Source organism: Trachemys scripta, chromosome 2, assembly GCF_013100865.1.
Source record: "Trachemys scripta elegans isolate TJP31775 chromosome 2, CAS_Tse_1.0, whole genome shotgun sequence".
In the NCBI taxonomy this organism is placed as follows: Eukaryota; Metazoa; Chordata; order Testudines; family Emydidae; genus Trachemys; species Trachemys scripta.
In genome coordinates, this window is record NC_048299.1 from 157,423,440 (window position 1) to 157,444,583 (window position 21,144).

The following is a 21,144-nucleotide window of genomic DNA, read 5'->3' on the forward strand; positions in this document are numbered from 1 at the left end:
AGTGTGGACCAAGGTAAGTTCGAACTAATTCGAACTAAGGTACTTCGAACTTCAGCTACGTTATTCACGTAGCTGAAGTTGCGTACCTTAGTTCGAATTAGGGGGGTAGTGTAGACCAAGCCACAGTAATCCTCTGTTTATTTTAACAAGGGAAAGGATAGAAAATAGTTCATAAATGTATCATGGCCAAGTTAACTTTAATTTATAGCTCTTCCTAGTATCTGAATGGTTCTTCTTGTAACCTTAATATTGAATTACAGCTAGTTTACTGCATTTCATGTCACAGTAATTTAAGGAAAATTAAGATTTGGAGGTATTCAGTATTTGCAATTTACAGGCTTTGGTGAGTTTTCCAGATCTACAGATTTGTCTAGTCTGTACGCACATTAAAAATTCACAACTACCTTTGTCTTCAGCTATCCACCTCATGCTGTTTACAAGAGCAGCTGGCTCCACTAGCAGAGCTTGGAGGCAATTTTGAGGCAGAGAATAGACTCAATTGTGCATTTTCCACACCTTAGAATAAAAGTGCCTCCTCCACCCGCTGCTATATTTGTTTTGTAATGTAAGTTAATAAGTATGTAGGGTCAAATTACAGTACAAATCAAATGGGACAACTGCTTCATTTTTGAAAGATTAGATTTAAAACCTGGCTTAGGTCATAAATGAAAATCAAGGACTCCTCTAGTCCTTAATGGATATATTTACATATCAGAAAATAACCTCACAATTTATTAAAATACAATATGAATACTCAGAATGCCCATCTGCAACAGCAGTCGTGCTGCAAGTCTGAATGATGATGTACAGTATTGTGTGAGGACATTTGTCTGCTCTACCTGTCTGCACTACAACTCCACCTTTAAGAACAACAAATTCAGAAACAAAATTATATGAAAACTCCCACATACTGTACAAAAAGAATGAATTGAGGTATTCCCGTCTATTCTATATTTTAGTTAGTCCTAATTTACCACAGCTCTCCTATAATTTGTATCTTCTATTGATTTATTCTCAACACAGTACTTTTACCTGACTTGCTGAATTGCTTTCATAATTTCCACTTTCTCTTACCTTATCCTCCATGGACACCTCTGTCCCCAGGGTGTTGTCTGTGTTCCATTTCTGGGTGAATGTAAGTCCATAGTCCTTGATCTTGTATTTGGTCTCTAGGCTGCCTGAGGCCTTGCCTGTGTCTGTGTTGGAGGAACCAGTGGTGGTAAATTCCTGGCAAAAACACCAGACAAGAATTAACACACATTACTTAATTAAATTTAATTTCTACTTGATGAGTCCCATCCCTTTGAACCAATGGTTCTCAACTTTTTCTGACGCGTGCCCCCCACTTTTTTTTTTTTAAATTTGGAGCACACCCCTTGCAAAATGTGACATTCTAATGATGGAACTGGGGACATTAATACATTGATTCCACTAAAGAGGATTCTATTTTAACTAAAATCAGTCCATTGATCCTGCTGTCTAACTCTGCACAGACTAGGAAACCTTTTAAAAGCACATACCTTAATAGCCACAAAGTTTTCCAAGGCAGTATTTCTCAATTTCAGAAAAGAGCACAACCCCCATGTGCCATGTCGCAATGCCACTCACTCAGATTTGCTCCAGCCACCCCTCTGTCATGACAGAGGGTGGCCGGGCCAAATTTGAGCAGATGGTATTGCAACCCCATGATTGAGTGGGAAGGCTTGCTGAGTCCCCCTAGAAAGTTTGATAAGACCATAAGAATGGGCATACTATATCCATCTAGCCCAGTATTTTGTTTTCCAAAAATGACCACTGCCAGATGATACAGAGGGAATGAACCGAACAGGGGAATTATCGAGTGATCCATCCCATCGTCCAGTCCCAGCATCTAGCAGTCAGACATTTAGGGATACTCACAACGTGGGGTTGTGTCCCTGACCACCTTGTTTAATAGTCATTGATGGTCCCATTCTCCATGAACTAGTCTAATTTTTTATTGAACCCAGTTACACTTTTGACCTTTACAACATCCCCTGGTAACAAGTTCCACAGGTTGACTGTGCATTGTGTCAAGAAGTTCTTCCTTTGCTGCCTGTTAATTTCATAGGATGACCCCTGGTTCTTGTCCCTATTCACTTTCTCCACCGTTCATGATTTTATCAACCCCCACTTCCCCTTAGTTTCTTTTCTAACCTGAACAGTCCGAGGCTTTTAAATCTCTCCAATGGAAGCTGTTCCATACCACTATCATTTTTGTTGTTCTCTAAACATTTTCCAATTCTAATATATATTTTTTTGAGATCGGACAACAAGAACTGCCTGCAGTAGTCAAGGTGTGGGTGTATCATAGATTTATATAGTAGCATTAAGATGCTAACTGAGATCTGCTGCTTTAAACCATTTGTTTAATCATTTTACACCCTCATGCTTATCATCATAATACCTGGACCCAGATGACTGGATTATAGATAAAAAGGGCTCCAGAGGTAATCCTGGCAATTACAGGCAGGTAAGCCTAACTTTAGCACCAGGCAAATTGGTTTACACTGTAGTAAAGAAAAGAATTGTCAAACACATATATGAACACGATTTGTTGGGGAAGAGTCAACATGGCTTCTGTAAAGGGAAATCACGCTTTCACCAATCAGACTTTTGATATGGTCAACAAACATGTGAACAAGAATGATTTAGTAGATATAGTATACTTGGACTTTCAAGAAGCCTTTGACAAGACCCCTAACCAAAGGCTCTTCAGCAAAGTAAGTAGTCATGGGGTAAGAGGGAAGGTCCTCTCATGGATCAGTAACTGGTTATAAGACAGGAAACAGGATAGGAATAAGTGGTCAGTTTTTAAAAGGAGAGAGGTAAATAACGGGGTCCCCCAAGGATCTGTACTGGGACCAGTGTTGTTCAACACATGCATAAATGATCTGGAAAAAGGGGTCAATAATTAGGTAGCAGACTTTGCAGACAATACAAAATTACTCAAGATAGTTAAGTCCAAAGCTGACTGCTAAGAGTTACAAAGGGATCTCACAAAAACTGTGCGACTGGGCAAACAAAATGCAGATGAAATTCAATGTTGGTAAGTGCAATGTAATGCACATTGGAAAACATAATCCCAACTATCCATGCAAAAAGATGGGGGTCTCAATTAGCTATTACCACTCAAAAAAAAGAGATCTTAGAGTCAATGTGGATAGTCCTCTGAAAACATCTGCTCAATGTGCAGAGGCAGTCCAAAAAAAGCTAACAGTGTTAGGAACCATAGGGAAAGGGATAGATAATGAGATAGTAAATATTATAATGCCACTATATAAAGCCATGATATGCCAACACTGCATGCAGTGCTGGTAACTCCATCTCAAAAAGGATATATTAGAATTGGAAAAAGTACAGAGGGCAACAAAAGTGATTACCGGTATGGACAGCTTCCATATGAGGAGAGGTTAAGACGACCAGGACTATTTAGCTTGGGAAAAAGACAATTAACAAGGGATGTGATAGAGATTTATCAAATCATGAATGGTATGGAGAAAGTGAATAAGGAAGTGTTATTTACCTCTTCACATGACATAAGAGCCAGGTGTCACAAAACCACCAAAAGGAAATACTTCTTCACACAACGCACAGTCAACTTTTAAAATTCATTGCCAGGGTCATGCTGTGAAGGCCAAAAGTATAACTGGGTTCAAAAATGAATTAGATAAGTTCCCGGAGGATAGGTCCATCAATGGCTATTAGCCAAGCTGGCCTGCAATGCAACCACATGCTCTGGGTGTCCTTAAGTCTCTGACTGCCTGATGCTGGCACTGGACAACAGAGGTGGATCACTCGATAATCGCCCTGTTCTGTTCCTTTCCTCTGCAGGAGCTGGCACTGGCCACTGTCGGAAGACAGAATATTGGGCTAGATGGATTATTGGTCTGATCCATTATGGCTGTTCTTATGACCCCCTTTTCCAAAACCTTTTTATTCTACTTCTTACCATTGAACATAATTATTTCTATATCTCAGTTGCCTACTTCTGACCCAGTCCCCTAGTGCACTATTGAATTCCAAATCCTTAAGACAAAAGGTCATCAACTGGAGAAATTCTAGTGCAAAAGACACTTCCTCCATTGTAATATCTGGATAAATCCCAAAGACTTCCCTCAAGCCACCTTCTGGTCTGGAAAAAATCATCATTTTATTATTCTGTATTCTTTAAAGACATCAAAAATCCTTGGTCACTTTTCAGTTACATTAGCTCACTTCTTCACAACCTTGTATCCCTCTTCTCTTTCAGCTACAAAGTTTGCCATATTCTTCCATTCTAAAATTGCAGTAGTATCTGATACCCACCAGCTCCACCCCCTCTTTTTTCCTTTACATAGATTCAGTCCTCACACATCCTGCACCCAGACTCCCATCTATTCAGAACACTGTATCCACCTTCTAACCTTTACACATGAACATAATCACATCACCACAACTCTTAAAGGGCTCCACAGGCCCTCTATCTACTAGCAAAATCGCACTCCTCACCCTCAAGCACTGCCCTGCCAAGACTCTCCCTTCTATTTCTCCAATCTCTTTTCTCTTTATACTCTACTGGCTTCATCTGCTCTTCCAATTCTGACCTCCTCCTATGTTCTCTATTCTTTACCTCCTTTGTGAAGTCCATTCTTTGATGCTGCCACACCAGCTGTTGAACTTTTCTCTACCTCGCAGATACTTCTGTAAAACATAGCTCAAAACCCACATCTTCCTACGCTGCCTACAGCCAGCCAGATGCTGGCCAGTTCCCCATACAGTAGAGTTTCTTATTATCAAGACTTTATGCCTCTCCTTGTCAACTGTCCGCATCTACTGTCTAACCCTCTCGTAACTAATTCAGTAAATGCTGTGTGAACATATGAACACATTAAAAGTTAACTGTATGTACATTCTGATTATAGTTATAATGCACATCAGGCACGTTATGAGAAGTGTCTGACAAAAGAATTTCAGTTCCCATCTTTGGAACCCTAATTGTAAAGATTACGCTTGTTCCAAGCCTCTGAGAACTTGTATTCTTAGATGGCACATACTCTATTTCCACACTTCCAGGCCAATGCAATGTGCTATAAGTTTCAGGAAACTCAGACTTGGAACAGTTTTAAAGTACCAGAGGGGTACTACCAAAAACACATTTCTGTCACAATATGCAAGATGGCACTTACTTTATGATTATGCCATGCTGCAACAGCACACAACTGTCTTAAAATAAATCCATCCAGACATCAAAGGAAAATATAGGATCGAGATCAGGAAACTGACTTCTGTGGTTGATTAGCCTTTAAACAGAGTTTTCAGGCTCCGAATGTAAGTGCACAAATCTCTGATTTGTTACTTCTGTGAGATTATGTTTAAAGAGACCAATCTATAACTGACTTTTAAAAATCTCTCGTTTGATCTTAATGCAGATCACTAATCTAAATGGCTGAACAAATTTCTCAGATCAAGGACAAAAAAAAGATTTTGTCTGCCCTTTTCACTAAACACAGTGAAGAGAAAGAATCCTGCTGTCATATGATCAAAAGCAGAAGGATTTCCCTAGCAGTTAGAACTGGATCTCCTTCTGAGAGAGGACAGCGCAGAGTCAACATTTGTTACCATTCATCTCTAGACTGTCAAAAGCAGAGTTGTGATTGGATCATGTCCCGTGAGAGCATTTCTGAAATCCTCTGCCTCAGAATGCCAGACTGGCTTAATTTCATATACCAGTCTGAACCAGTCCTCAAGCTCAACTTCATAACTGACCTTTCAGTGGCAGACATCTTAGAAAAACATGAGACACTTAGTAGGACACTGAACCAGTTGTGCTGTATGAAGCAACAACACCTGAAAGAAAAGTCTGCGAGGGAATGAAAGCTGTATATGAAGGTTCTACCTCTCAAACTTAAAGAGAACTCAACACACGGTAAAACTACTTGCCGTTATATCAAGACAGAGTGTGGCTTCCATTTGTACCCAATTATGTGGCACATCCCTCATTTTGGTCCCCACCTCACTTCCATCCCACACAAGCCTGCTGTTCTTTCATTGTTAATGCAAAATACTGATATTAGAAATGCTAAATCATGATTCTGAAATAAGAGAAAATTGTATCTATACCACATCATTTCTAGATTCCTTTCCTCTTATTTTTGTTGTGTTTCTATGGTTCTTTGACACAGACTTTAAATACCCGTGTTATACAATTGGGTTATAGTGGAGTGTAAGCTATGCACACAGGAACGCCTCATGTCAGTTACCATTTTTCCTTCACCTCCTAAATAAATTAGGAATGTGAATGTGTCACAGTCCAGAGCAAAGTATGTAAAAGTAGGAAACCCTATTAGAAAGTGACAACAGGAAGAAATACACAAGAACAATCACTATCCTTACCAGCTGAATAAGTAGCCAAAACCAAAGTTGCATGGAAAGGGGAGAAAACATTTGAGAAATTAAGGATTTTGATCAATCAGCAAACTTAGTCAGATTTGGATGTTCTCTGTTATACATTCTGGCCATTATTTAACACAACAGCCTCAGTATAATATTCTTAGCATTTGAAAATTACAATGCATTGCTAAACAAATTGCCTAAAAAAACCCTGATATTTCATACTTCAGAGCTATTTCATTTCGGTCACAATAAAAAACTTGTATTCCCCATATCTTTGCTATCGCATTGTGGTAATCCACTTAACTGTGACAAACTACAAAATAACAAGCTACCTGCTGCTATAAGAATGAATTAAAATGTCTGTGCATTTGTGAGGTGTCAATGTACAACCAGAAGGGAGAGCTGAAGCAAATATGGGCACGGTAGAGGTTGAAAAGTAATGTGAGTGAAGCAAGCATAAATGGCACTGTAGACATGCATGCCCAGGAGTGCAAAAGACCATGCAATAATAAGCATGCCTAGTGGGGAGATATTCTTGAGGGTAAAGGTAAAAAATATGGATTCTATTCCTCGCTCTGTCAGGCTTCCTGTGAGATCATGGGGAACTAATAATTTTCCCCTTCTGTAAAATGGGGATTATGATATTCTGTACTTTTCAGAGATCCTGTGAGATTTAATTCAGTAATGCATGTAAAATGCTGTCAAAGCCTCATGTAATAGATGCTATAGAAATGTTATGCTTTATTAAGCTTAGCAGCATAAGCATAAAGAAGCAGCATTCAACCCATTTTTAACAGAACTGGAAATGCAAGCCCAAGCACAATAAAACTCCAGCTAAATTACGTCCCCCAGATCACCAATGGTGTCAAAGATTCAAACACTCCCTTTAAATCCAGCGAACGTCTCTGGCAATATTTTGATGGTGGGAACTTGGGAGTATAGCTTTTGCAAAGCCAGCCAGCCCGCTCTCAACTTCATCCAAAACCTCATTTAGCTAAAGGTTTTTGGTGTCTCGAGTCCTTTGGATAAATAGTTAATGCAGGATTGTGAATCCAGACTAATAGTAGTGGATGATCTGGCCTGCATCCATAACCAGAGATGTGAGCCAGAAACAAATTTAGCTATAAAAAGGTAGTGAGTGAGAACACACATGACCAGAAGCATGACAATGCAAACCCATTCTGAAGACACCACAAAGACGGAAGAGTGAACAAATGTACCTATGCAAATCCTAACATAATGACAGTATGCTATGTGAAAGTCTGTGTAGATCACAGAGAAAATACCGGGATACCAATTCTTTACATCATTCTAGTAGCACACCACTCACCTCCAGGCATTAAAATGAGATGAAAACAGAAAAGTAGTAAATACCAGTGAATTACTTTTGTTACTAAAGAGGTTTACTCTCATCTTTGCTACCCTGATGTCATTGAAAGTCTTCAGTACTCACCACTCCACTGGAAGACTTGGTCTTCAGCTCTAACTTAACCATTCCAAATCCTGAAACAGCAAAATTCACAAGTTTCTATAACAAGAATATAATAGACACTTACTCCGGAATCAAACAGGTTGGGAGTGTTTGCTCAAAACAGCCCACCCTGTTACTAGATGCTGATCTTCCTGGGAAAGTATTAAGTGGTTTCTGATGACTCACCAAGGTAGGTGGCTCATTATCCATTGGGATGTAAGGGAGGCAGAAGTGTCTATTTTAGAGTACAACTAGGGTCTGGGCTGAGCACTCCTGAATTGGATAAATACATTTTAAGACCAGAAGGGAACATTATGATCATCTGTCTGAACTGCTGCATAACATAGGCCAGAGAATTTCATCTAGTTACATGCTTGAGGCAAGAATTACATCTACTTGAGCTAGGGGATATTTTTAGTAAAACATCCAATCTTTACTTGAGACTTAAAGTGATTACCCCTGGATAAATTGTTCCAATGCTTAATCATATTTACTGTTAGATATTTGTGCCTTATTTTAAATCGGAACTTGTCTAGCTTCAACGGATCTCATTAGACATTTGTCATCAGATATCTTTTCTCCATTTGGATACTTGTAGACTGGGATCAAACCACCTTTTAACCTTCTCTTTTAGAAGCTAAATAAACGGACATGTTTAAGTCTCTCATTGCAAGGCAGGTCTTCCAGCTCTCAAATAATTTGTGTAGCTCTTTTCTGAAAGCTGTCCAATTTGTCAACATCTTTTTTGTCATAGTCTCACCAATACCACATACATAGATAAGATCATTTCCTTATTCCTGCAGGATATTCCTTTGTTTACACATCCCAGAACAACATTTGCGCTCTCTTTAGGCTGAAAATCTAGAAGCAGCTAACACTAGAAAGAAAGCTTGAGCTGAAATTGTTCAAAATATAGTTTGGTCTTTGTTAACAAAGACCAGTCTGAGAAATGGTGAGTTTTTGACTTTACAGTGTGTGAACTTTGTTTAGAGCAGTTTGGGAAACGCACCCACTCACACACAGTTTAACAACAAAATTTCACAAAATAGATGATTTCAGAATTCATGACATGTCACTGTACTGTCAGTCTCAGGATTCCCATAACTGATCATAATTTAAATCAGTCACGGGCAATGAAAATACAGAGAGCTATCCCCACAAGATGGACTGTATCTTTGTATCTCTCAAAGCAGTTATTCAAATGAATTTATACGACATATATAAATCTAAAATTCTCAGATGCAAAAAAAAATAAAAAAAAAATAAAAAAAAAATAATAAAAAAAAATAAAATCAAACCAAAGGTCAACTATTAATTGAAAGATCACCACTTTTACCACTTCCCCCAATACAGAGACAGATATTAGCAATTTTCCTTTAAAAATTCTTACAGCAGATGGAGAAATGATCATCAACTAGGAAGAAATCCAGTATGAAGATCCATGAAAATCATAAATATACATATATAGAAAAAAGCCACTTCTTTATCAGCTATATAGTGCTAGTTTTATGCCACAAACAATGTAAATACCGCATTAAGCCGTTGTTTATGTAAATTATCAAGAATTGCAAACAAGAGAACAGTTCAAGCACAGAGTTCCTCCCCTATAGAGACTTTCTGGTTTTCTTTTAAAATAACATTTTCCAGTTTAAAGTGCTCTAAATTATTTGTACTGTGTCCAACATTACACATAATTTGTCTCAAACAACATAGGAGCATTCTACCTGAGGGGATCGTCTGTTGCCAATGGTCTGCTCTGGCAACTTACATCGAGGGGTTGGACATAATTATACATATTCCTGTATATAATAAAGAAGGTGAGAAGCACTGCATCCTCTATAAAAGGCGGAGGACACTGGAACACTTCTCACTATTCAAATTACATTTTGTGGCATCTCTCTGACCAAGACTCAAAACAGTTTCCTTTCTAGTTTGTTTGATACACATTTATGGTGGGTTAATATATTGAGTAAGTAGCACTAAATATTTTTTCCTCCTTCTCTTGTACTTATTTGGTCACATTATTATCAAAAAATATTATTTCTGTGAATACATATGTAAATAGCATTATTACTTTTGTTAAGGCACCTAAGAAATGTAAGTTTATTAGCATCAACATATGATCACGCAGCTTACCATATCCTTTGTTGAATACATCCCTGGCGGATTTCCCCAGGTCACAGTAGGACGGTGGGACAGCCATTGGGTCTGAAAAGATTAGAAGTGGAGAGAACCCAGAGTTTACAATACAGAGCCAAAAATCTTACTAAGTAGAGACACCTTCCTTACTTTCACGTTGTTTTGTCAGAAAGAACAAAAGGTATTTTATCATATCAGAAATTTAACATAAGCCAATCTATAATTCAGAATCACTGTACTCCAGAAGTGGAATTAAATTCTAGCAATGTACTTGTCCCAGAATCTGCTAATATTGTATCAGAGAAAGAACCCAACAATTTACTGACTCCATTTCTGTTCCAACAATTGAATGCTCCTTTCATGATAGGAACTGTTCTGACAAGGGCCCTAGGTGACATACCCCATGGTGGTGAATACTCATAGAATTGCAGGACTGGAAGGGATCTCGAGAGATCTTCTAGTCCAGTCCCCTGCACTGAAGGAAGGAAAAAAAAGTATTATCTAGACCAGGGGTAGGCAACCTATGGCACGTGTGCAGAAGGCGGCACGTGAGCTGATTTTCAGTGGCACTCACACTGCCCGGTCCTGGCCACCGGTCCGGGGGGCTCTGCATTTTAATTTAATTTTAAATGAAGCTTCTTAAACATTTTAAAAACCTTATTTACTTTACATACAACAATAGTTTAGTTATATATTATAGACTCATAGAAAGAGACCTTCTAAAAATGTTAAAATGTATTACTGGCACGCAAAACTTTAAATTAGAGTGAATAAATGAAGACTCAGCACACCACTTCTGAAAGGTTGCCGACCCCTGATCTAGGCCATCCCTGACAGGCCTTTAGTCTAACCTGTTTTAAAAATCTCCAATGATGGAGATTTCACAACCTCTCTAGGCAATTTATTCCAGTGCTTATCTACCCTGACAGCTAGAAAGTTTTTCCTAAGGTCCAATCTAACCCCCAGCTCATTGATTCCTCAAGGTTAAAGAGAATTTTTTTTCTCCCTCCTCCCTGTAACAACCTTTTGTGTACTTAAAAACTGTTATGTTCCCCTTCTGTCTTCTCTTCTCCAGACTAAACAAACCCAATTTTTTAAATCTTCCCTCCTAGGTCATGTTTTCTAAACATTTAATCATTTTTGTTGCTCTTCTCTGGACTTTCTCCAATTTGTCCATATCTTTCCCAAAACGTGGCACCCAGAACTTCACACAATATTCCAGCTGAGACCTAATCAGCGCAGAGTAGAGTGGAAGAATTACTTCTTGTGTCTTGCTTACAGCACTCCTGCTAATATATCCCAGAATGATGTTTACTTTTTTGAAACAGTGTTACACTGCTGACTCATATTTAGCTAGTGATCCATTATGACCCCAAATCCCTTTCTGCAGTACTCCCTCCTAGGCAGTCATTCCCCATTTTGTATGTGTGCAAGTGATTGTTCCTTCTTAAGTAGAGTACTTTGCATTGTCCTTATTGAATTTCATCCTATTTACTTCAGACCATTTCTCCTGTTAGTCCAGATCATTTTGAGTTTAAAACCCTATCCTCCAAAGAATTTGCAACCTAGCCCCCGCGCCCCAGCTTGGTATTGTGTGCAAACTTCATAAGTTTACTCTCTATACCATAAATCATTGATGAATCAGCAAATGAAAGCCCATGGAGTCCAATATTAACTCAAAGCCAATTTAGAACTATACAAGATTTTCCCCTCTTATTTTCTCCATTCTTCCCCTCAGGTAGTCTTCCAGAGCTTTGGAAAATACAAAAAGGACATCTGTCTACAGTATGTGGATGTGACTGACACCCTGGTACCCCAATATTCACCACGGTCATGTAATTAGGATATGCTTTGTACAAAGTATGCTTTGTGAGGTATCATTCTAAAAGTCTTGATCTGCTAGACATTAATGTGTTGTTGGATTGTATGTGCTATCATCGTATGTGAAGTTAAGTTTGGCTATGTATGTGTTACTGAAACATGTGAGGTTGAAAACACCCACAAGCAGCCTTTCAGGTACAAAAATAAAGAGGCCAAACAATGTTAATGGTTATGAGGAAATGCGCACAAGGATTACCCCAGGAACTATATACAACAGAAACCTCTCAGAGATAGCACTACACAGTGGGAACTGTTTGACCCAGGTCACAGCAAAAGAGCTTTCCAGCAAGTGGGGAGAAGATATAAAAGGGGGAAAATGACATCATGAGGGGACCTCATTCTCCCCACAACAACATACCTGGAAACACCTGAGGAATAAAGACTGAACAAGACTGAATGGGGGGGAAGTGATGGTCGTAGACTAAAAGGGATTTCTAGCCTGTGTATGAAAACCTGGGAAACCCAAGCTGCGAAGCCAAGGCAGTTTGTGCCTTAAGAATTTGCCAGCCTGTTTATCACTCAGGGTGAGAATTTGCCAATTCATATCCTATCTATCTGGCATGTTAAACTCAGTTTGCGGTTTTGTTTATTTACTAGGTAATCCGCTTTGATCTGTTGATTATCATTTATAATCACTTAAAATCTATCCGTTTGTAGTTAATAAACTTATTTTATATTTTAATCCAAACCAGTGTGTGTTGGACTAAGGTGTCTGGGGAAAATCTCAGCTTGGTTACCACAAGTGTGCATGCTCCTCTTTACATTGAGGGAGAGGCGGACTGAGTGTTAAACCCATATACTGGCCAGATTTGACCAGGGCAGTACAGTAGTGCTCTGGGGTCCTAGGCTGGTGGTTAGAGAGCCTGCATGTGACTGCAGCTGGGTGTGTTCCTACTTGTGTGAATGCTGGTGAAAGTGCAAGCTTGGAGGACTTTGCAGCTTGTCAAAACAGCACAGTGTGACAGGGAGCACAGGCTGCTGGGTCAGTGGTAGCCCAGTTCCAGGTGACACTCCAGGATCTTGCTGAGTCTCTCTCTGATAATGCACTTAACAGAAAAACGGGACTATGGTCTAACATAAATAACTCTGACTCAACTTTAATTTTGTTTAAATAGAAAAAAAGCCAGAAACTGAACATTGTGAGTGGAGTGTTAGTTTTAATGTTGGATGTCTCAACCCTTTTGTTTGGTGTCACTACCTAAATATTATTAAATACCATTTTAAATAATATATTCTGCTAGTGGCTTCACATTAAAGAAACATAGGTGGCTTCTATTCTAGAGTTTGTGCCTGAGAAATATGGATTTATAATGGCAAATCTTAAACATCCATCATGTTACTGTGGTAGCTTCTGTTCCAGAAAGGACCAACTAACCAACAGCTGAATGGCTCATTTGTTGCCAAGCTTCTCTTGAACAGCTACCACTAGAAATATCTCCAATCCTCCACTTGATAAATTATATTACATTGAAAGCACCGCTGATCCAAGATAATAATAATAATGCAAACTAAGAGGTAAAAATCTTTAAAATCATCCATTCCCTTCAAATACTCACACCACTTACCTTTCCTTTGAACTACACAGCAGTGCTAACTGTTTAGCCTCTTTCTTATTACTGTTGGGTTTCTCTTCCCCCACGCTCTTGCTGAAGAGCAAACTTGAGTTCTTCTGACCTTTGTGTGACAAGAAATCTATTCTTGCAGCAAGCAGTTTCTGACTTCACTCACAAAAAGACAAAACTAATCAAGCGCAGAACTGCTTCACAAAGCTCACTTTCTGTCACTATACTGGCTATTATGCAAGGATATCAACAAAGTATCTGAATTAATTCACAACTCAACCTTGTGGATGGATTACACAGAGCTGAGACAATTTACACTCTCTAATGAACCTCTTTATTTTTAATATCTGGCCTTCTGCTATATACACACACACACACATATATATATACCTGTGGGTCTAGCAGGTACAGAACAGCTGGACATGACTGCAGATTCCTTATATGAAGATTAGATCATAAATTATGTACGTCTCAAATGTGAACTTATAAAAGTTCTTTATAACCTGTCAAATATGGAAAAAAATTGATGCATCATTAAAGATGAAAGACAAGTTTTACTTATACTATTACAGCAGCATCTGCAACCTAGTCGTGGAGCAGGCTGCATTTCTGATATAAAACCTGATTTTCACCAAAGAACAATTGCTGAGGTGAGCCAGGAGCAAATTATTCCATAAATTTTTAAAAAAGTTGCTTTTATCTTTTAAAGTTTGTCAGAATTTTTCATCCCATTGTTTTTAAAACAGCTCAATGACTTAAAATCATTACTAGGAATTAAAGTAAACAAAATAAAGAGAACACAGCCAACACCAGGTAAGTGTAAAAGCAGATATTGTGGTTATGGATATGTGGTTACATTTTTTAAGCCTCAAAACCAGTTATTAGACACATATACGAGCAAAAGCCAATACCAAAGATGGTTCTCTGCACAAGCCCCCATCAGATGCACAAGTGGCATCCTGGTGAGAAACCTAGTAAACTAAATAGCTACCTCTTTCACTATCTACCCTAGGTAATACACCACCCCACTCCACCCTGACTTTTTGGGGGATATCCAGCATCTCCCTCCCTCATTTATCAATTGCTGAAAAGGGGGCAGAATCACTACCCCCTATTCCTTTAACAGGGTTTGCCTAGACTTTAACTTTCAGTCATGTTTTAACACATGGTAACTGACAATTGATTAATATGTTAGAACAAGATTGAAGCTGGACTGCACCATCATCATTCTTTCCCAATACCCCTATCACCAAACAGAAAAGTGAATGCAAATGGGAGAACAGAAGAGGGTGTCCAGCATGTAGTCAGTGAGAGCTCCCACTGTACCTAAAGCATATTCACAGAAAATCAAAAGGAAAGATCTTCTACTCTGACAAATACCCATTCTGTCATTAAGTGTATCACCCTCCTGCTTGGCATTTCACTCCATTTGAGCCCTGTTTTCATAAAGATCTCTAGTACACCTTCCGTATTAGATTCATTACCTGTAAATGTGACCCACAATACACCCCATATGCTTTTATAAAGGAGTTTGTTTATATTCAACGTTAAATAATGAGTAGTCAAGTATTTACAGTATTTTTAAAGAAAAACATTTCTGAGCACGGGACTCACAAATGTATGCTTAAGGGAGAATTGTACCGTGTCATCCCTGAAGGAGGTGCTGACTATCACCACCAGTTATGGACCCAACACCTCGGCAGCAAAGACAGACTGGTGAAAGTAAAGGATGATTTCAGCATCCCAACTACTCTACTGGGTAAATGGCCTCAATTTTTGCCTGGTCTGAGATACAATGACTATTTCTGGGCAAGATACTTCATAAATCATTTGAGAGAGGTAATTCTAGACACCAATGGAAATCTGAGCATGTGATTTATTTCAGTTGAGAGTCACAAGATATCAGATTTTGGAAATCACATTTGGATTACACTTTTACTCTTCCCCAACTCAACTGCTGTCTGACTGTAGCAGCTGTTCTCTAGAGAGCTATTAGAGCTAGTACAAATCAGTGTTACCAGTGATTCATAAATGGCGATCTGAAAAACTGCTTCTTTCATAGGAGCGATGCATTTGTCAGACCTCTGGCAGAAGCCTTTTCTGTTAGCCACGTGTCTATCTTTGGGAGTTTCCACTTTTCAAAGATTCTGAATGACTAAATTCCAAAATCCAATAACCTCCCCATAATTTTCATGTCTGTTAGATGTTTCTTTAGTGAAAATTCGACACTAAACAAACGTACAGAAAGTATCAAAACTGAAGTAGTAGCAAGCACGTAATAGGACTGACCTGAACAGCAAAGCACTGGGGATATAAATCAACTAAAGAAGAAAAAAAAAATTTTTTTTTTGTTTAAACTGGTTCTCAATAAAATTAAATATAGGTTTGTTTTTTAAAAGATAAATCAATTTGCAATTAAATCTGAAATTGTGACAATTTATTTTAAGGCCTACCTTTACTATAATCTAAAAACATTTAAATTACATTAAAAAAAAATCAAGCAGTACATGTTTGCTTTCGAGTTTTAAAAGAAAGTCAAACCACTGAACTGGTGGAAGTCACTTGCTAAGCAGCTAGAACCAAAGTTTGTTGAAGTGCTAAATTAACTTTTGACAGCAGTAGCCTCTTCTGTAGGTGCAGAGAAAGTATTTTCTTCATTTCAGTTTATTTAACTAGTTCATTTTTAAGAAACCAATTGTGAGTTAAAAAAGCAAGAAAACTTGTTTTCCTCGTAATCAATGAATAATAACTAGTTGAGAAAGGATGATACCTACTTCTTCTAAAATCTTGAGGGACATGGTGAGCGGAAACAATCAGTTTAATTAAGTAACTAACTACAGATACTTCCTTCATTTAAAAAAAAAATCTGTTTTAAACGTAAAACATTTTGATACAATTTTTCCTTACATATCCAGCACGAGATAGTTTTATTTAACCATTTAAAAATGCTGGTTTTGCACAATTTTAATTTAAATTTCAATCCAAATAGAGAAAGATACAAATCACAGGTAAAAAAACAACCACATAGCAAATGAGAAATGCATCACTCTCTATTTTCTAACATACTCTAATATTTAAAATAAGAATATGAATAAATGTAAGTTAAGTCATAACTGCTTCAATAAATGCATAGAGACATAGTGCATACCCTGTTACCAAAAAAACACTAAATTTAGTGAAAGGGCTATATTTAGTTGGGAATTAATGTTCTAAAGATTAAAGATAACTAAGTACAAATGCAAAACACTTAAAATTTAAATAAAAGTTTTGTGATTGCTAATTTAAATCATGATTAATATCAGTGATCACTTTGATCTAAATTAATGCACCTCGCTGCAAAGTGACTTAGGCCTGGATTACACTTAAAAGGGCTTGCTACTATAGATATACCAGAGGAGCTATAATGGTAAATTCTCCTAATGGAGACAGCTTATACCAGCAACAGTTTCTGTGTGTGTATAGTTTCAACCAGTTCCCCAAACAGAATAAGCTATACCGACAAATGGACTTTTCTGCAGGTATAACTGCATCTACACTAGGGCTTTTGCTGCCATAGCTATGTTCATTAGGGATGTGATTTTATTTCCCCACCCCACACACACCCTTAACTGAAGTAGCTATATTGGTAAAACTTTCTAGCATAGACCAGGCCTTAGAGAAGCTAGAGCAGCGGTCAGCAACCTTTCAGAAGTGTGCGCCGAGTCTTCATTTATTCACTCTAATTTAAGGTTTCGTGTGCCAGTAATACATTTTAACATTTTTAGAAGGTATCTTTCTATAAGTCTATAATATATAACTAAACTATTGTTGTATGTAAAGCAAATAAGGTTTAAAAAATGTTTAAGCTTCAATTAAATTAAAATGCAGATCCCCCCCGGACAGGTGGCCAGTGTGCGTGCCACTGAAAATCAGCTTGCGTGCTGTCTTTGGCACGCGTGCCATAGGTTGCCTGCCCCTGAGCTAGAGCAATGTGTGCTGCAGACAACAAGGGAAGATTTGATGCTGATAAAATGTAAACTGTTACACAACGGGAGAGGAAATAAAGCAGCAAAGACACAAAATGGAAGGCCATAACTAAGTGGCAGTCACATTAAACAAGTTTATTTTAACATTCGTTTTTCCCACATCACTAAGCACTACAGTAGCCACAGAAGACATGTGGTCTTGTTTTTAGAGGCTGTAGTGATAGGTGGTCAATGAAAACACTATGTGGTACACAATAAGAACCCTGCTCCTATCAACTACAATATTGTAATGCTGCATTTCAATCAGTATGGAGCAGGGGTCCCCAACGAGGTGCCTGGCCGGTAGATGAGCACCCGCCGAAATGCCGCCGAGAAGCAGTCATCTGGATGCTGCTGCTTGTCGCGGCATTTCGACGGATGCTTGTCCACCGCCACGGTCCTCCATGGCTCGTTGTCTGGCGCCCGCCAGACAAAAAAGGTTGGGGACCACTGGCATGGAGGATTAATCTCTGTGATCACAAAAATACAGGCTTCTAAATTCATACTATAATTAAGCATTTTCGGGGTGAGAGATAAGCAAGAGTTATCAAAATGATCAAATTTTAGATTGACATTTCCTTTACTCTAATATGTTTCCAACATTTATCAAATGTTAATGTAAAACATCTATGGATTTCAGTTTCCCAAAAACTTTTAAAAAAGTCAGTATTTATATTTCCACTGCAATTCCCTCTCCCAGCAAAGTCCAAAAGGCAATGTGAATACCTGGCTCCTGTTGACATAAGAGATTCTTATTTCCACATTGAAGAGTACCTAAATTTACCCGATAAAGTTTTGTAGTGAAATTATTAGACTTGTAGGCATTAAATCCAACATTTTCTCCATTAAACTTCATCAGACAGTTGTAGCAGCTCAGAAACAAAAAACAGCTTTGTGCGTGCAATCTGCAGCAGCCTAGGACTCAAATACCTCTCAGACTTTGCTGAAAGAGGAAGAAACACCGTTTTTGGGGGTCAAATTAACATTCATCCAAAATACAGAAAAAGTAGTAATACTGTCCCTATTTAAGATATCAGTATTCCGCATCTTGCAAGGGCAAAAACACCCATTGGGAAAGTAGTAGTAGTACTTTCAGGATGAATGAGGTTTTCTAGACACTGGTTTTGAATGAGCGATCAAAATGAACAAAAATTCTAGTCCTAGCAATCTGAATCCAGGGATGATTTTCTTCCAGTGGGAGGAGGAAGAGGGGAGATAGGTCATCTGCATGCATTAAAATCCAGGCATATCTATTGAGGTGTGTGCTTGTAGCATCACATGCTAGACTGAGACTCAATGTGCCAGGGTGGATAAAAATCAATGATTTTATTTAAATCGAATTTTTTTGATAAAATGCTTTTTGAGGAGAAAACCTATCTAAAGATAAAGATATATCATCATGGAATAGGGATTATAAATTCTAATTCTATATTATGAGACAATATATTCATATAAGGTTTAAGAAAAGTTTTGTAAACGAGTTCCAATAGTTCATGGATAAAGGACCCAATCTTATGGGGTTCCAGGGGCTTCGGTATAGATTTAGATTAATCTTTCTATCTATCTAATGGGACTCGGTGCTCAGTCTAGAAGATACCATCAGAGATGCTTAATTTTTCAGTTCTCAAACTGTGGATTTGTGTCTCCAGAGATAACATGCTTGTTAACAGCAAAAATGTTTTTAATAAATAAATAAATAAATAAATAGAGGTGAGAAATCGCAAACCTCAACCCTATTGTCCCTCTGCAAATTTGTGTACACAGAGTCAATCCCTAACCTCTCTCTAAAAGTGGAAAGTTTCAAAATGTTCAATGAATAGAAGATTGTTGGAGGCAGAATAGATCCGGACAAGGAGAAGAAGTCTAGAGATAAATTTGAGATGGGAGTGAGAGGCAGTAGAAACAAAAGTGAAACTGTTTGAGCAGCATATTCCAGAAGTCTTGAGGTCTTTCTGAGTGTAGCCTTCATTGATTAGAAATCTACCATACCATTCTCTCACTAGAAGGGAAAACCTATAATGGCAGCAGGCTGTAAAAAAAATACAAAAAAACCCCAAACCAACAAACAAACAACCCCCACAAAAATACACACACCCCCAGTTTGGGAATATTTTAATGAAGTTTCTTTACCTGTGGGTAAGACAGGCATGCGTGCAAAATGCAAACAGTGCAACAAAGAAATGCAAAGCCTGGTTGCCCGAATGAAACATCATGAGACGTGTTCCTTCTCAGGAGTCAAGTATCAGAGGGGTAGCCGTGTTTGTTGCTTTTTACAGTTCCAGACTAAGAGTCCTGTGGCACCTTATAGACTAACAGATGTATTGGAGCATAAGCTTTTAATGAAGTGGGTATTCACCCACGAAAGCTTATGCTCCAATACATCTGTTAGTCCAGGGTCCCCAACCTTTTTGTGGCCAGTAGCACATTCATGTTTTCAGAAGAGTGTAACGGGCGCCAACAATTTTTCAAGGCTTATTTTGTATTCGTACATTAAATAATACGAAAAACATATTTAATATTACATAATATATGAATCCAGAGAGAAGCTGCGAGGACAGAAAACACCGGCGCCTGCATCCCCGGAGTACTCTGTCCCCAGCAGGTGCGGGGCCACAGCTTCTCTCCCCTGCTGGGCACTAGGCGGACCCCGTGCCTGCCGGGAACAGAGAACACCGCATCCGCAGCCTGAGTTCTCTGTCCCTGTCAGGCGTGGGGCCGCGGCTTCTCTCCCCTGCTGGGCACTAGGTGGGCACACAAATGCCCCGGAGGGTGCCATGGCACCCACGGGCACAGCGTTGGGGACCTCTGTGTTAGTCTAGAAGGTGCCACAGGACTCTGTTGCTTCTCAGGAAGAAGCTGTGTTGAAGATAATGAAAGGAAAATGTCTGAACATGCAGGATCTTCAGGTTGATAAACTGTTATTTCATACTTCTTTCTTAAGGACTGCCTGTCTTCCTTCTGGACTATTGTTCAATTCTCATGTTTGAACAAAAAAATATAGTTGCTACTCTATGGTACTATCATTTTAGATGCAATTGTGATAAAAAATAAATAAATAGTTGAAATAGGCAGATCTTCCTTTTACAATTTCACCTTTAAATTACTACTGACTGCCAGTGACTGCAATAAGTAATACTAAATGAGCGGTATGGTAATAATTAAGTAACTGCATTGACTTGTTTTGTTTAGGAGAATCTATCCTCAACATACAGGATTCTGAAGACTATCCACCTTCAAGATCACCATAATTTTCTATAGTTTCAGAGTTATCTGCCGATGATAGTGTTTCAGTCACATCATGTATGTCACATAGCCACAGTATATCACCTGTAGCAAAAAGGAAAAAAAAACTCCATCATCCAGATACAACCATAGATAAGTTTGAGATGAGAACCAGCAGATTACAAAAAGAGGTAATTGATGAAAAAATTTCCCTGTTTGTTTATGCAACAAACTCTCCTTTCCGTATGATTGAGAACCCTCACTTCCATTAACATGGTTCAGTCATTAAGACCAGGATACAGTTCACCCAACAGCATAGATGTTGCAGGCAAATTGCTGGATAAAGTGTACGAAAGAGAAACTGAGCAGTGTGCAAAAGGTCTAGAGGGTAAAATTGTTAACCTGAGTCTTGATGGGTGGAGCAATGTCCACAAAGATCCTGTTGTATGTGCTTGTGTGACAACAGAAGAAG

At 38.5% G+C, this 21,144-nt stretch overlaps 1 protein-coding gene across 2 annotated transcripts in view; it reads right to left on the bottom strand.

Moving 5' to 3' along the window:
- The window catches only part of VDAC3 (voltage dependent anion channel 3), a 42,530-nt gene that overhangs the window by 18,586 nt on the left and 2,800 nt on the right, over positions 1–21,144 (bottom strand). Inside the window, exons 2-6 of one of the 2 annotated variants that reach the window (XM_034762056.1) lie at positions 13,837–13,949; positions 10,001–10,072; positions 7,847–7,896; positions 6,394–6,396; positions 1,075–1,227 (exon numbers count right to left, since the gene is read on the bottom strand). In XM_034762056.1, the coding sequence (XP_034617947.1) occupies positions 1,075–1,227; positions 6,394–6,396; positions 7,847–7,896; positions 10,001–10,072; positions 13,837–13,870 (312 nt within the window). In that variant the 5' untranslated portion in view covers positions 13,871–13,949. The remainder of the gene's footprint in view (positions 1–1,074; positions 1,228–6,393; positions 6,397–7,846; positions 7,897–10,000; positions 10,073–13,836; positions 13,950–21,144) is intronic. The other variant, XM_034762057.1, reaches the window with a different exon arrangement.